Source organism: Rhinoraja longicauda, chromosome 9 (genome assembly GCF_053455715.1).
Source record: "Rhinoraja longicauda isolate Sanriku21f chromosome 9, sRhiLon1.1, whole genome shotgun sequence".
NCBI lineage: Eukaryota > Metazoa > Chordata > Chondrichthyes > Rajiformes > Arhynchobatidae > Rhinoraja > Rhinoraja longicauda.
The window spans coordinates 51,987,473-52,005,579 of NC_135961.1; the positions used below are offsets into that span (position 1 = coordinate 51,987,473).

The following is an 18,107-nucleotide window of genomic DNA, read 5'->3' on the forward strand; positions in this document are numbered from 1 at the left end:
GTCATTGCAGTCATCTGTATCCATTACATAATTGCACAAATTGGTCCAAAGCAAACATGCATAAATTTCACCCAGCTATCACTCAGGCATTGAGAAATCCTAATAGCTCAGTAGGAAAAAACATCAATCAACATAGAACAGAACCAGTGTGACTATGGTTGATTCATGATATGTGCTGCATGAACAGATTGGCTTGTTGTATTGTCGGAAATTTCAGCAATCAATCAAATTGCCAGTCTGCTAAATTTGCCAACACCCCACTATTACAATGAGCTGGGTGCCAAAGTTGCCAGAGATCATAACCTGGTGATGCTTACACTCATGGAACCAGAGGATTTTTAACTGCTCTTGAACTGGAACCAAGCATCAATTAATATTTTAAGCAGAAAGATAGAAAGAAAGTTAGAATAAATTAAAATAAAACTTACAGGTGGTCCATTTAGTCCTCTGTCTCCTCTGTGACCTTTGCCACCAATTTGACCCTGTAAATGAGAGAAAACACAGAGAAGACAAACAAAATGCTTCTTTTAATCTATGCACTTGAATTTCTTTATTTCAAAATTTCCCCAAGCACACGAAACTCCCCAGAAAAGAACAGGGTACATATGAGATTATAAGATTTGATAGGCCAGGAGACTTGTGCAAGTCTTTATGCAGCAGTAGAATGAATAAATATAGAACATATGTCTAAAATTGCTGCCTCAATTTACTTGATATTGGAATTATCATGACTTTTCTCTTCTTGAATTCAATTTTTTTCACAAAAATTCCTTGTGAAATTTTGCTGGCGTTAATTCCGTTTCAAATTTCTCTCTCTCTCTCTGTTTCCCTGTATTCCCACACGTCAGAACTATATAAGATATTGTGATTACATAAGGAAGACAAGAAATAAACAAATATTTCCTTACAGCAGGTCCGGGAGGTCCTGGAGGCCCTTTGCTGTCTTGAGAACATGTGCAGGCATGCGGAAGGGCAGGGCATTTTGCTTCATCTCTCTGAAAAACAAACAAAAAAGCCACCATCAAATTATGGAACAAAGTGTCACAAAAAGAACAAAATTTAAAAAAACTAATCATTTAAGTTGAACGGCTGTTGGTATTGAAATCGTGAAAAGAAATTGGACTGCTATATCATTTAAATGAAGTAAAGCAGGGATATTCATGGACCTTACAATTTGTTCCTGATTTTTTTCTGGTCGCGTTTAATCAGTATTTTCATTTGCACATGCATTTGTTGGCAACATGAATGATACCTCCATGCTAAACAAACAGACAAGAAATAGAATTGACCTGAAAATAGTCAATAGTGATTTTTAAAAGGAACCGCAAATGCTGGTTTAAACCGAAGGTAGACACAAAAAGACCCGTCTCGACCCGAAACGTCAACCATTCCTTCTCTCCAGAGATGCTGCCTGTCCCGCTGAGTCACTCCAGTATTTTTAATTTTTAAAAGGGAGTTGGACACTTGATGGACAGTAATTTGGAGTGATGCAAGAGTAAAAGAGGGAATGAAACCGAATCATTTGATTTACACGAAGCATGCATTCTTCCAGTATATCTGAAAAAATAACACGGAGGCACATGAAGGCAGAAGAAACTGCTGTTGCTGGAATCTTGAGTAAAAAACAAAGTGCTGGAGATTAGGCAGCATTTGTGAAAGGAATGGACAGACTACACATCAGGTCATGACCCTTTTACAGATTTGATTGGACTGGCAAGGAGAAAGCTGGAAAAAGGAGGTGGAGGTGGGGCAAAGTCTAGATACAGATGTAGGGAGGGTGGTTAGTGATGTGTGGAGTAGGTAATAAAGCCGCAAGGTGAAAAGGAGACAAAAGGGTGTTAAGCAAGGAAAGAAGAGAAAGAGTGAATTGTGAAGCTGGGAAGAGATTTATTTACGTTTGGCCTCGCCAATATAAAGGAGGCCAATATTTCCCTTTTTTCCCCATTTTTTGCCCGGCCCCTCCTTCCACCCAGATCCCTCACTCCAGCTTTTCAGTCTAACTTTCCTTATCGGACACTCTTTTCTCTCCCTTTCACTCCTACCCTTATCACTTATTCCACCCATCTACCAATAATAATCCCCTACCCCACTTCTATTGCAACTTTCTCCTCCCCACTCCAATCAATCTGAAGAAGGGTTATGGCCTACTGAGTTCCACCAGCACATTATTTTTTTGCTTGTGGAAATACATGATTTAATTTACTCAGATACCAAAATTCAACCAATCATTCAGAGCAGATTTTTGAACCACCTTTTTTGTGTTTGTGTGTAGTGTCAACTTACTCTTTTAAAAAAAAGGTCAATATCAAATCCTTTTGTGCTAGTAAGATTGCAGCACCTCAAGCCATGTAGCCAACCTTAACACTACTGTTAGTGATCAAAACTATGCTCCCTTTTCATACGTTATTCAACTGGATTATTCTTGACATTAATCAAATATTCATTTTTCTCCAGGTTAAAACAAATCAAATGAAAGAATTTAAACAAAATAGCATTTTGTTCAATATCGCAATAATTACATGCAATGTAAATGCCTAACAGTTGAATCAAGGGAAGAATTAAATCAAAGGACAGAACACAAGCAATCACAATCTGATAATCTGTCATCTGCTGAATATTAGATACTTACCATGGAAGGGATGTCACAGCATTTGTCTCTAATGGCCCAGCCCAGACTGCAGATGATGTCAAAACTTTGAATCTCGAACTAGAATTGAGAGAGAGAAAAATGTTTTATAAGTACATCGCAAGCAGTTGCTGCAGCTGTATAAACTTTAGTTCACATAGCAGTTGTATAAAACTTTGCTTAGTCCACATTTGAGTGTTGTGCAGTTTTGGTTGCTGCATTATTGGAAGGGTGCGGAGGGTAAAGAAGACATTCACTTGGTCATAAGTAATAGGAGCAGAATTAGGCCATTCGGTCCATCAAGTCTACTCCACCTTTCAATCGTGGGTGATCTATCTCTCCTAACCCCATCCTCCTGCCTTCTCCCCATAACTCCCGGCATCCCTGGATTGGATAATATTATCTATCAGTTGAAATTGGACAAACTTGGATTGTCTGGTGTTTTGAAGGTTGAAGAGTGAATTGTTTAAAAGTGATAGAAGTATATACAATTTTGAGAAGTTTATAGGGTAAATAGTCAGAGTCTTCTCAGGGTAAAAATGTCAAATACAAAAGAACATAGCTTTGAAATGAGAGGGGGAAAGTTTAAAGATTTGCTCAATGTTTTTTTCAGAGACCGATAGGTGCCTGGAACATGTTGCCAAGTGAAGTGGTAGCATATACAATATTGAGAGGCACTTAGACAAACATATATACAATCAGAGAATAGAGGGATACGGACCATGTGCACGCAGATGGGGTTTGTTAGGTTGGCATTATGGTCGGCACAGACATGGTGGGCTGAAGGGTCTGTTCCAGTGCTGTCCTGATCTGTATTTGATCCTCATACAAATATGAGTAGTTATTTATCTTTCTGTTGACCATTCATTAACGTTACTGAGCTTTTTTCTTTTGATGAGATTCAAATTTCATACGCAAATTTCAATTATCATATGTGGTTCAAAGAAGATTGTTTTGTTCTTCTCTTTGCAGATGCTAACTCCCAATCTGTCCGTCCCCCCACCCCCACTTCCTTTTGTCCCACCAAGTGCCCCAATTTCTCCCACTATCCCTTCCCCCTTTCCCCTCCCCCTGTTGCCTTCCACCTATAATCCCTTCCTCTGGCTTCACAATTCACTCCTTTTCTCTCCTTACCTAATACCCTTTTCCTCCTTTCCATCTCTAGCCTTTGTCCACACATCTGTCGATCAGAATCCCTTCACCTGTATCCACCTATCATTTGCCAGGCTTTGTCCCTCCCCAACCTCTTTCCCAGCTTTGTCCCCCCTACTACAATTAGTGTGAAGAAGGATCGCAACTTAAAACATCATCTATCAATATCCTACCCATAACCAGTATCTACCTCTTTGATGACCCTCGGACTCTCCTTGATCGGACTTTGCTGGCTTTACCTTGTCATTCCCTATACACTATAAATGGATCGATTGTAACCACGTATTGTCTTTCTGCTGACTGTTTAGCACGCAACAAACGCTTTTCACTGTACCTCGGTACACATGACAATAAACAAAACTGAACTGAACAATATCCTCCAGAGATGCTGCCTGACCTGCTGTGTTACTTCAGCACTTTGTGTTTATTTTGGAAACCAGCATCTGCAGTTCCTTGTATTTGGTTTGACTAATATCAAGGATGGTGAATGCAGTGGACTAGATTTGAAAAAGTGTAATTGTTGCTTCACCCAGAATGATTGTCTGTGCTCCTGGCTGCTGGGAAGGGAAATATGGAATGAATGGATTAGTATTGCATCTCTTCTTACTGCGAGGAAAAGTTTCAGTGGAGGGGGAGCGATTGGTCTGGATGAAAGTGTGGATAAAGGAGTGACAGAAAATAGTCCTTGCAAGATGCAGAAAGGAGAGAAAAGAAGAAAATGTGACTGGTGGTGGGATCATGTTGGACATGGCAGAAAATGAGAAGAATAATTTGTTGATTGTGACGGCTGGTGGGGAGGATGGTACCAGGCGGACAAGATGCATGTTTGCGTGCCCACAATTCTGGTTGGAAGTATTTTGTGCTGTAACCACTAGAAGGAAATCACAAACTCTCTAGGCATACGACGTCACAGTACGTTATCATTAACACATGGAGATGCAGTTTAAATCTGTTCTATCTCTTTCAGACAGCCCGTGAGATTAACTTTACAAATTAGGTAAGTTAAGATGAAAGCGCAAGGCAAATGAAAAGATAGTTTGATAGAAAGAGTGGAGGGATAAGTTGTAGATTTGCTGAAAATAAATATCTTTATTTTTTATGGATGTCTCTATTCTCTGACAGCAACATCTTAGGTTCTTGGTTGATATACATAACCGCATGGGGCCTGAATGGGTTGTGTAAGTCACATTGAGAAATGAGACTGATGAATAACATTTGTATGTAGCAGGGAGGAGGAAATGTGCCATCTGATATCTATCAGTGGCACAGACTGTGCCATTACTAATTCCGTTTCAGATTCAAGCTAAGGAGAAAGGACCTAATTTTTCCTCAAAAGTTACTTAAGACTCCGCGATTGCCTAAAAAAGAATTGCAAACCAACAATCTAGAAGGAATGTTTATAAATGAGCATCGAACACCATAGTGAATGTAATTGTTTTTTACCAATAAAATGTACACCACTTACTGCAGCAGACTTGCCCTTGGGCCCTCGAGATTTAACCAGTTTTCCAAGGCTTTCATATCCATTTGTTGTTATATTGCCAGGTGGGTTTGCCATCTTCTCTTCAATTTCTTGACAGTCCACGATCAGTTTAACACTGTTTTGATTTACCAAAATATGAACCTGTGCGGGAAATATTTTTAAAAATCAGTTGGGTTCATGTTTAACATTGTCAATTGCATATTTTCTTGCAGTCACAAAATTGAACGATTAATTGAAGTCTGTGTTCCTTTCATCCCCTGGGTCTCCAATTTTCATCATCTAATAGTTCTTTGCCTTAAGCTCTATAATTACAATATCAGATTTCACTTAGCTAGTCACACATTGTTTTTCATCACCACTGGTAAATCTGCCTTCATTTCTAGCTTCTGAGATTTATTATTCTACTTATTTAAGATAATCCTTAAACCCACACCTTTGACAAGCTTTTTGTTCCTTGCTTCTACCAAATGTCTTTCCTTCAGGATTTGAAGTAGGGTCTCAACCCGAAACATCACCCAAACGTCATCCAGAGATGCTGATTGTCCCGCTGAGTTACTCCAGCATTTTGTGTCCCCCTCAGGATCATGTCATCTCAAGTTGGAGGTCCCAATGACCTATATATCTTGGACCTCTAAGAACTATAAGATATATAGTTGACCCTATATATCTTGGGCCTCTCTAACTCTCAACCTAGACCAACTTACTTTTCTCTGCAGAATCCATGATAGTAGAGTAAGCAGAATATGTCTTTGATTATCTAAGGCCTTTATGTGCAACATAATTTTTCAGCAGGGGACATCAAAAAATGTTACTCTACCTTCAAATTCTATTTAATGTTCACATGTAGTATTGGAGTATTCAACATTTATAGCCTTGGGTTGTAGGCTACCCAAGTAGAATATAAGGTGCTGTTCCTCCAGTTTGAATGTGGCCTTACTCTGGCAATGACAGAGGCCCAGGAGAAGTCAGTAAAACTTATTCATGCCTTTGAAGCAACGAAAGAAAGAGTTTTGCACTGATTCTTCAAAGGTGAGATTGATGAAGATGCAGTAACTGCCCTCAGATAAGATTAGTAAACATTCAACAGGAAGGGTGCTGATGAATGTTAAGTGGAAACGTTAGCAGAAGGAAAATCAAGAGGCAGAAGTGAACAGAGTCAGCCGAGCTTCTAGGAAAAGCAAAGTGACGACTTAAGAATTGTGTCTCAGAGATCTGTAGGAAAACAAGATAAAAGGTCCCTTCTTGAGCACTCAAAGTACTAGCCTATACAACATGAAAGACCAACCTTATGGTCTTCTGTATAAAAAATAAAATAAAATTGAATGCTAAAAAGACGATGGAAGAGGAATATTTGCGGAGAAGACCAAAAAAACATGATTGAGGAGAATGATTTTGTGGCAGTTTTCTAAAAGCATGGAAAAAGGTGCAAGATAATTGGATTAGGCAGGGGGCAAATGTAAAAGTAAAAGAAGGCTATATAATAACAATTTGTTTAAAAGGGTTGATTAATGATATATGATTAATGATATATCAGCCAATATGTTTCAACCATACAGCTGGAGAATGCAAAATATCAGTCACTATTTGGGCAAAATTGACCATAGTTTAGATTTTATTTTACGAATAAAATGGTAGAGTGCCATCAAAAGTACTTCCTTATCCTTTCTAATTCTTTAATGGGATGACAACTTTTGTTTTCTGGCTTGAAACCTCTTAGTCAAAATCCAAATCCAGTTTGGATGGATGTTTATCTCTGGGATTCAGATTACGACCACCATGAGTGGAGGAGTGTCCAATATTCAAAACTCCATAAAATGAAAAACAATTTCAGGAACTGGAAAAATGCCACAAAAGTATTAGTCCACTCTGCTGATTAGCCGAATGGAACCCTGTAAACCAACTAACACTATAATTTTCAGTCTTTTCAACTTTTTAACTAAACCCTCTTCAAACAATCCTCATTCAACATGTTTTCATCATTTTCACTCAGCATTTTTGTTTGTTTAAACTGCAAGCTTTTAAGTAATTTTGGCTGGGTTCTTAGTATATGAATGCTTTATATTTGTTACAGCTGGCGACTTTTTAAACTGCTCTGTCAGTACTATGGCAATGAGGATTTTTTAATCTTTGTGTTTTCTTTTAGCTCATCCTCAACAAGGTACTTGCTAGATTGGCTCTCATCCATCAAGAAATGTATTTAAAAGATTCAAAGCTGCAATACTTCAGCTGTTCTTACCATCTGCTGCCTCCTGCAATGTGTATGGAAAACCCAAGTAATCAAGCACATTCAGATCTCAATCTCTCAAAATTGTTTTTTCCTGAAATACAAATTTCCCCTTGATGTTGCTTTGCAGGATATTACTGAGTTGAATAGCTTCCATCATGATTCCCTGACGTGACTCCGTCATTATAATGCAAATGCCAGTGCACAAATTGGCAGCATTCCTACATACATTATAACAGCCCCGATACTTCAATTGCTAAAAAAATATTTCAGACAGCCTGCGGTTGTGACATGCTCTATGTAAATACAACTCTTTCCTTAAAGTAGTTATAACTTAAGTGCATTGCACTGAACAATATTATGAAAATAGAAGCAGCCGACTAACGTTGCTTTGGAGCTGAAATCTGTAACTTATTTTCAAACTGTTTCTCAGCATTTTTCTGTCAATCTCTGACACACACATTTATAAAGTCCCATCAGGAACATTTGGAAATTATTCCAAAGACATCATTAGTCATTCAGGCATAAATCCATGGTATCTCCAATCTCCAAACAAATAATTTATTTTCCCTTCATACCACCCATTCTGCCTGGTCTTACTGCATTGATGACATAAGATTTGGAATTAACCCAACAGGGATCTTAAAACAACTCTGTCCCAAACTGACTAGCACCAGTGGTTTGATGGGTAATATGCAAAGCTTGATGTAACTCTGAATTTATAAAAGTCTTTCTCTTAGGTGGTTCCTCAGGGTTGAGGATGACTTATATCTAATTCAGTTCAGTGAGTTCAGAGTTGATTGATGAGGCCCGGTGTGGGACATATGATTCAGCTTGATGGCTTGAGTGCATGGGTAGTTTGGGAGGTTGTGAACTCTTTCCATAATTTTGATGGGCCACTATGTGCTTCCAATGGAAGTTTTCAGCGCCATCTCACACATAGAAGTTGGAACATCATGTTATGTAAGAAAATAACTGCAGATGCTGGTACCTTCCACCCCACCAGCCAGCGGATCCAACAAATCATTCGCCAACATTTCCGTCACCTACAACGGGACCCCACCACTGGCCATATCTTCCCATCCCCTCACCTTTCTGCGTTCCGCAGAGACCGTTCCCTCCGTAACTCCCTGGTCCACTCGTTCCTTCCTACCCAAACCACCCCATCCCCGGGCACTTTCCCCTGCAACCGCACGAGATGCAACACCTGTCCCTTTACCTCCCCCCTCAACTCCATCCAAGGACCCAAACAGTCTTTCCAGGTGAGACAGAGGTTCACCTGCACCTCCTCCAACCTCATCTATTGCATCCGCTGCTCCAGATGTCAACTTATTTACATCGGCGAAATCAAACGCAGGCTCGGCGATCGCTTCGCTCAACACCTGCACTCAGTCCGCATTAACCAATTGGATCTCCCGGTGGCTGAGCACTTCAACTCCCCCTCCCATTCCCAGTCTGACCTTTCTGTCATGGGCCTCCTCCAGTGCCACAGTGAGTCCCACCGGAAATTGGAGGAACAGCACCTCATATTTCGCCTGGGCAGCTTGCAGTCCAGTGGTATGAACATTGACTTCTCCAACTTTAGATAGTTCCTCTGTCCCTCTCTTCCCCTCCCCTTCCCAGATCTCCCACTGTCTTCCTGTCTCCACCTATATCCTTCCTTTGTTCCGCCCCCCTGACATCAGTCTGAAGAAGGGTCTCGACCCGAAACGTTTAAAAAGCCCATTCCTTCTCTCCTGAGATGCTGCCTGACCTGCTGAGTTACTCCAGCATTTTGTGAAGGAACATCATTTAAGAGCTGTAAAAGTAATTGATAATACCTCCATTGGCGTATTGTGTACTTTCTGGACACTCTCTTACAGGAAAGGAGTCATTAAACTGGAAAAAGATGCAAAATTAATTCATGAAGATGTTACTGGTTTAGAGGGTTTGAGTTATAAGGAGAGGGTGGATAGGTTGAGGTTTTTTTTCCTGGATCACAGGAGGCTGAAGGATGACCTGACAGTGGTCCATAAAATTATAAAGGGCATTTTCCCCAGGATAGGGGAGCTTTAAACTAAAAGATTTAGGTTCAGGATGAGAGGGGAAAATTTTAAAAGGATTTAAGGAGCAACACAGAGGTTGATGTGTATATGGAACAAACTGCCAGAGAAAGTCATACAGGCAGAGACAATTACAACATTTAAAAGACACTTAGACGGGTACTTGGATAGGAAAGACTTGGAGGGATTTTAACCCGGGGCTAGGCAAGTGGTAATTTGATTAGCATGGACGAGTTAGGCCAGAGGGCACGTTTCCATGCTATGTAGTTCTATGATGCTCCTCTAGCACACCAAGGAAATCAATTTTTCAAGGAGACTGAAAACATCCTTGAAACATTTCCTTTGTCCTGGTAATCGTTTGCCTGGACAAAGCTTGAAGAAGAATACTTTTTTTGGAGTTTAGTATTAAACATGTGACCGAGTGACTAGCCCACTTGAGATGGCTCAATATAATTAGAGCCTTGATGCTGAGGATGGTGGCATGGGAAAAGATGTCAGAGTCATAGAGTTATACACTTCCTCTGGCAGCTCATTCCATATTTAATAGTCCTCTGTGGGAAGATGTTTCGCCTCGGTTCCCTTTTAAATCTTTATGCTCTCACCTTAAACCTCTAATTCTTGATTCCACTACCCTGGAAAAAAATATATATGCATGTTCACCGTACCTATCCACCTCATTATTTTGAAGTGCCAGTGAATGAAGAAATCAAATTGCTATTCCAGGAATATACCTATAGGATGAACAAAGCTTGAAACTAAATATTCCGGAGTATTCAATAGAAAGGAAGGACGGGGAGAGTAGAGCAGATAAACACAAAAAGCTGGAGTGACTCAGCGGGCCAGACAGCATCTCTGGAGAAAAGGAATGGGTGATGTTTCGGCTCAAGACCCTTTCTTCAGATTGAAACATAGAAACATATGGGGCATTCGGCCCATCGAGCCAGCACCACCATTCAATATGATCATGGCTGATCATCTAAAATCAGTACCCCGTTCCTGTTCTTTCCCCATAGCCCTTGATTCATTTAGCCCCAAGTGCTAAATCTAACTCTCTCTTGAAAACATCCAGTGAATTTGAAGAAGATTGGAATCTGAAGAAGATATATGGAATCTGAAGAAGGGTCTCAACCCAAAACGCCACCTATTTCTCCAGAGATGCTGCCTGACCCGTTACTCCAGCTTTTCATGTTTATCTTCGGTTTAAACCAGCAGTTCCTTCCTAGACACTACAGAAAGTAAAAACGGTCTGATTGTGCTATTAATAAGGGATAATATCAATACAGTTCAGCATGGCTCATTTAGGTGCAGCTAAGAAGCAGCTGAGGGCAGTAAACAATGTTGGGAGTTGCCTAACGATCTAGCAGCTGTCTTGGTGTAGGCGGACTGTTCCCATACTGAGATTCCCATCTCAGAGGCCCGCATCAGATGGCGGGGGTGGCGGGCACATCCGCCTTACCGCATTTTCGGCAGATTTGGCAAATCTCGGGTTGGCAGGGGTTGGTCCGGTAAGCTTGCTGTGAAAACAGCTTCTCAGTCCAGTGGGCAGCTGCTGATCTGACCCTCATTAGGACTTACAAGGACAACTCACTAAGTGGCATCTCTTGCCTGTGCAGGTTTTGCTGTAAAATTTACATTTATAATTTGTTTTATTGATGTTTCTAGCAGTCCATGGAGCTTTAGAGACTTGGGAGGGATATATTTAGTGGGTCAGGGGTGTATTGTATTGTATTATTGGTCCAGCAAAATGGATGATATAGAAAGGCTCTGGAATCTAGGGTGCCACAAAATCAGTGGTGGACCTGTATTAACAATGTAGTGGTGAATTCCTGGAATGCATATGAGATAGATTTCTGGATCACCATAGTGAGGAACAAGGAGGAAACAGACTGTTTTAGATTGGCATTGCTCAATAAGAAACTTCAGTGAATCTTTGCACCGCTCTGCTCAGGAGAGCTGTTGAAGTCAGGCATTGATTGTATTTAAAATAGATATTGATAAATTTCCAGACATTAAAGAATCAAGAGATAAGGGGATGAAGCTGGAAAATAGCCATAATATTGTTAACTGGCAGAATCGTTTGAGGGGCTAAATGGCCTTCTCCTGTTTCTGTCTTTTATATTTTTCTGCTCCATTTTGTTCCTGCTATTTCCAGCTCTAATTATATCTACTGGGCAAAAAAACAATTAGAATTGTCCACAGGAAAGAGGTGCATATTTTTTCTTCAGAACGTTGTAAGACTATATTCCTCATAATTCCTCTTTGAAGACTTTTAAGCCAGAGTATATGAAAGTTTACTGTGAATAGATGGGAATGCAAAATTAGATTCAATCAGACATAATCTTGTTCAATGGCAGAGTAAACTTGAGGGGCTATTGATCTATTCCTGATCCCCTACTGTATTATCTTATCAGATTTGTTTACTCTGAATAAGTTCAACTGTTTGTGGAAAACCATGTTTCAGGTGCCAATGTGCATTATTGGAAGGAAATAACACAACAGAAGGAAAATGAAAGAGGGAAAGAGAAACAAACTTTCATTCACATCGCATTCTTCAACCTGCAATAGCTCTTACAACGGTGACTATGGGCAGTTCTATGAAAACAAAGCAGTCCATTTGCACACAGCATGCATTCACACTTAATAATGAGATAATGGTCACCACATCTGTTTTGGTATTGCTAGAGGTATAAATATTGGCTCGGATAACTGGAAAACATTCCAACTCTTTTTCATTTGTATCGTGGGATCTTATGCAAAGAAAGCATATAGAACCTTGCCTTAATGTCTCATCCAAATGACAGGCTGGTATTCCAGTGGTCTCTTTATACAGCATCTGGTAGGATTATGTCCGCAAGTTTATGGAGAGGGACTAATCCATAAACCTCCAAATGAGAAATGAGAGTCCTCTCACTGATCCTTGATTGACACATGATTGAGAAGCAAACTGAACTTTAACATGCAGCAAGGCTGATATCATCAGGAAATACAAAATAACAAATCCTTTTCTGAATCCTTTTACTTGACTCCACATGCCATTAATCAACTCCTAGCAATCTATTTTAAAAGTAGAGATTATTATTGGATACTTGTATTGCAAGCTCATATCTTGTATAATTAAAGCAACAGACTTTCCAAAATGCATTTTGATAGATTCCCTGTCGGGCTGTGAAAATATAACACTATCCTAGTTATATAATCCATTTGATGACTACCTTCACCAGTGGCTGCTCGAATAACAAATCTGTACAATCATGCAACAAACTGTGATATGCAAGAATACAAGAAAATAAAAGTGAGTAGGCTACCTGGCATCTCAAGCCTGCCCCAACATTCAGAATGATCATGGCTGATCTATGCTGGCCTCAGCTCGTCTGAGCCATTTCTACATCCTCTACTCCAACGTTCAATCAAATATTTATCCTCCCGCACTTAAAATATTTTAAGTGATCCAGCTTCCACTACTCACTAGGGAAGAGAATTGAAATTTACAATCCCCTGTCAGTTTTAAATAATGAGCCACTGTCAAGCCTCATTAATCTTATCTTTCTATTATATATTTCATTTTTTAAACTCCAGTAAAAATATGCCTAATCAGGATCTGCTCTGTCCATTTGATTATTTTCTTCCTTCCATCAACCAGAGAGTCTTTTCCACATAGTATCCAGCTGACCCACTATTATGGCTTAAATATCTCTTTTTAGTAATCTTGTTGATCACATTTGTACAAAGAAACCATCTTCAACCATAAAATGATGTAATGACCATAATAGCCTTGGCATTAGCGTAAATTTTCACGAGTGTAATTTCGCAATACCACCAAAAGAAGCAAGCAAACTTCTACGATACCTAGAATGTTCTAAATGCAGAGATCAAGCAAATGAGCTATATTACACTGTCCCACAAATTTGAGGCACTGCCAAATTTCAATTAAAAAAAATTGCATCAATATTTTCCATTCATGTGACTTTGAGAAAGATAATAATATGAAATCTATCCCCGAAAGATATTGAGGCTACAATTATACTTACATTGTGATCAGCAGATAATGTAACACTACGCACATACTTTCACTTTTCCCTTTTCAAGTTTCCATTCCCAATTTCCGCTCATTTCAATTGGATTAATTCTAACTTTCTGTGGGTGAGGTATGTGTGAAGCAATTGATGTGGAATTGCCAAATATGTTTGAAAAGAAGATGGTATCAGCTTGTTGTTTCATGTATATAGCTGGGTTATTCAAGTGCAGCTTCAAGTAAATGTGACAGTGAAAAAAAGGATTTCAAATTCAAACTACATTCTGTGCCAGATGCAGGCTGTGTTTATTGTGTCCTCTGAGTGGATAAAGGAGATATAGGAAAGAGGTGAGGATGGAGGGTGTGGGGTAGGTGAGTATGACTCACTGAGACAGCAAGATTTCATGATTCGTTTGATGGATTTCATTTTCTTCTTTCTCATATCTGTCCGTGGGGGCACAGTAGAGAGATGGGAAGGTGCTGCAATAAGACACAGTGCTTCTGGATGATTAATAAGTAATTATTATCTAGGGTGCCGCTCCTACTATGCTGTATTTCTTTGATTCACATTAAATCTATCAGGTCCAGTTCAGTTTGGGTTCAAATTTTGAACTTCCACAATATCTGTCATCAAAATGCACAAACAAATAATGAAGAGATTGTTTCCACAGAACATTTCAAAATGGAATTATATTAGCAAAGTAATTGTAAGGCTGCATCAAAGAATGGGTGTGTGCACAAACTGGGAAGTTCTATCAAACAATTGGAATGGGGATCATGAGAGCAAATGGCCTCCTGCACTGTAAATCCTACTAATGTTTACAATTCTGTCGGCATTGGAAATACAATGCAATGGTGGGTGTGAGGAAGTGCGAGGTGATTATTTAAGAATATGATATTCTTCATAATGATGCACTATGCTTTGTGGCCTGAAAACTCACGGGGTCATGGGAATTGAATGTTTAAGGAAGTGCAAAATTGTCTTTAAACTAAACAGTCAGAAGACTGTCCTTGGTCACCAATATAATCTGTTCCCTTGCCACCTTTTTGATTCTATTTCTTATCAACTGTCTGAAAATGATACCATCTGTTTATAATGTTGGAGGTAAGGAGCTTTGGTTCTCACATTCATACCATTGGAAAGACTTCCATAGCACCACATACTCCACCTCTATCTCAGGGATGCACTGGAACGGTGTGCAACTTATTGGACCAGTTACCAGATGATAGTGTGTTTCTCTCTGTCCACTTAGATGAATATAAAATACATTATTCTTTCTGATATTAATCCATCTTCAAAGTCACTAAAGCAGTAGCTCATTGAATGTGTGGAAGGTTGGCATGTCCACATTGACTGCAACAGTGACTATGTCTCAGACGTGCTTCTTTGTTTTGGATCAGTAGAAGATATGGAAGGCTCTATTGTCATGAGAAATGTTATTTACCCAGAATTCAGAAAATACATATTTTATATGTTGGCAAAAATTATCTTTCTACCTAATTTACATATGAATTTCTGTGCCATCATATTGCATTTGGACAAGAAACTGAAGTATGAGTGTCCAGTGGGAGAGTAATCAAGTAATAGGATGACGACTGGTATTAAACTCTGAAAGATGCATAACACTGTGCTCTTTGTTTTACATGTAACGTGTCCAAAATTCACAGCTACTTAATAGTAGTGATTCCTGATTCTTGTTTTGATGACTACATGGGGGAGTAATTTGTCTGTGAGCTATTTCTGGTGAAATTACACATCCAAATTGCTACTTTTTATATTTCATTATCAACCTTTGAGTGAAAGTTCCAGTGTCTGCCAGATTTTTTTTAAATTGGGGATGGAAGGAAATCATCTGCTGGGGGAATTTAGACATGGGCCAAAGATCAATGATTGATGGTCAGGAAATGAATGGACATCAACTAAGACATTAAGTCACATCCAGAGAACTGCTCAACTATTCCATGGGCCAACTTCATTTCCCGTTAGAACCACATGAAGCAGTGTGGACCAGTGCCGGATTAACCTAGTAGCAAAGTAGCAAATGCTACGGGCCCCGCATTTCCAACGGCCCCGCACTAAATGCTTGCAAACTGTCTGGTGAAATCGGCATCTTACGATCTAGCAACCCTGTTGTTTACATGTCAGGGGAGCCATTCTTGCTTGGATTAGGTGCGCACGAATTGACAGTGCCTTCTGTTTCCTTTGAAATCAGGCTTCAGAATGTGTCTCGAAAATAGGAGTGCTATTGTCATGCAGGAGAGCCGATTGAGTGTTAATTGACAGATGTGTGTGGTGACTTGGCCCTCTGTAAATAACACAATACACATCACCTTTTAAAATCCAAACTCCTACATCTGCATCAGTGTGCTTCCGACGAGTCCTTTCTTTTACTTACTGGCCTGGGTATAGGGTTGCCAACTGTTCCTTATTAGCCGGGACATCCTGTATTCTCCGGGTTAGTTTCTCCCCTCCCTCTCTTTCCTCTCCCTTGGAAGTGTTTCTAATTTCCACGTTTTAATTGTTAAATCTCTTTGGCGTCTCTCAAACGCCCACCCCACCCCCACTGTTCGCTCGGAAGTGGAGCGCTCACAAATTCCCTGAGCACCAACACCCCTTAAATCTACCGAGTGCCAGCCTCCACAGGAGTGAACACCTGGCGAATTGTCACAGCAGGTAGCAGCTCTGAGATTTTATCAACCGGCTCATCAGATCTGTTGCCGTCCGATGTCCATCTCGCCTCCTGCAAGATTCCTCACAAGCCCCTCCCTCGTCGCTTCCTCCCACTGAAAGGCTAACACTGCTCTCTTATCTCCCTGCAAAATCTCGACGGACGCCAGCCTCTTCTTCGGTCCAGATTCCTGCTCAACAGAGCAGGTGTAATTCTAAATATACCACAGGAAAACCATTTTAATTAAACAGTAATGCATTACCCTTTACATTATCAACACCCCAACGCTGCCACGAGGCCAGGCTAGTGAAATATGGCTTCTAATGAATGTTCCTTTAATTGTATACAATATTTCCAAAATAGGCCAGTACCAGTCAGAATAAGACATCACGATTTATTCACAAAATGCTGGAGTAACTCAGCAGGTCAGGCAGCATCTCGGGAGAGAAGGAATGGGTGACGTTTCGGGTCGAGACCCTTCTTCAGACTGATGTCGGGGGTGGGACAAAGGAAGGATATAGGTGGAGACAGGAAGATAGAGGGAGATCTGGGAAGGAGGAGGGGAAGGGAGGGACAGAGGAGCTATCTGAAGTTGGAGAAGTCGACGTTCATACCACCGGGCCGCAAACTGCCCAGGCGAAATATGAGGTGCTGCTCCTCCAACTTCCGGCGGGCCTCACCATGGCACTGGAGGAGGCCCATGACAGAGAGGTCAGACTGGGAATGGGAGGGGGAGTTAAAGTGCTGGGCCACCGGGAGATCAGTTGCGTTAATGCGGACCGAGCGCAGGTGTTCAGCGAAGCGATCGCCGAGCCTGCGCTTGGTTTCGCCGATATAGATAAGTTGACATCTAGAGCAGCGGATGCAATAGATGAGGTTGGAGGAGGTGCAGGTGAACACTCGATATACTTCAACGCCCTCAACACTCGATATACTTCATCCTACGCCGGATCCACGCCCTCAACACTCGATACAGAGGTTCACCTGCACCTCCTCCAACCTCATCTATTGCATCCGCTGCTCTAGATGTCAACTTATCTATATCGGCGAAACCAAGCGCAGGCTCGGCGATCGCTTCGCTGAACACCTGCGCTCGGTCCGCATTAACGCAACTGATCTCCCGGTGGCCCAGCACTTTAACTCCCCCTCCCATTCCCAGTCTGACCTCTCTGTCATGGGCCTCCTCCAGTGCCATGGTGAGGCCCGCCGGAAGTTGGAGGAGCAGCACCTCATATTTCGCCTGGGCAGTTTGCGGCCCGGTGGTATGAACGTCGACTTCTCCAACTTCAGATAGCTCCTCTGTCCCTCCCTTCCCCTCCTCCTTCCCAGATCTCCCTCTATCTTCCTGTCTCCACCTATATCCTTCCTTTGTCCCACCCCCGACATCAGTCTGAAGAAGGGTCTCGACCCGAAACGTCACCCATTCCTTCTCTCCCGAGATGCTGCCTGACCTGCTGAGTTACTCCAGCATTTTGTGAATAAATCGATTTGTACCAGCATCTGCAGTTATTTTCTTATAGAATAAGACATCACGTTTGACACATACATCACAGCCATTATCTGGTAAACCAAACTAAGATATGGATTATTAAATCATTCTTTATTGAGAAACCACCAGTTATATAGTGTAGAAAACTAAATTTTCAAAAGAGTTTAAAGAAAAGTTTTGTTACATTAAAAAAATTATGCCTTTCAAATCAAAAATTCATCTTCAGTCTACAACATCATCTAAAGTCTTCTCTTCTGTGTGCTGATGTACAACACGTTGTTGCCTCGAATAAATCCATCTCCATATTTGTTCTTAAGCTGACTGTCTACATATTCTTCTCTCTGTTCTAGTGCTATGTTCATATATCCACCTAAACAAGCTAAAACACCCGAGTTCAGTTTAACCATCAT

General features: G+C 40.7%; 1 protein-coding gene across 1 annotated transcript in view; it reads right to left on the bottom strand.

Annotated features, from left to right (window-relative positions):
• The window catches only part of col12a1a (collagen, type XII, alpha 1a), a 241,698-nt gene that overhangs the window by 35,623 nt on the left and 187,968 nt on the right, over nucleotides 1-18,107 (bottom strand). Inside the window, exons 51-54 of the mRNA XM_078405469.1 lie at nucleotides 5,244-5,402; nucleotides 2,630-2,707; nucleotides 909-995; nucleotides 429-482 (exon numbers count right to left, since the gene is read on the bottom strand). Coding sequence (XP_078261595.1) covers nucleotides 429-482; nucleotides 909-995; nucleotides 2,630-2,707; nucleotides 5,244-5,402 — 378 coding nt within the window. The remainder of the gene's footprint in view (nucleotides 1-428; nucleotides 483-908; nucleotides 996-2,629; nucleotides 2,708-5,243; nucleotides 5,403-18,107) is intronic.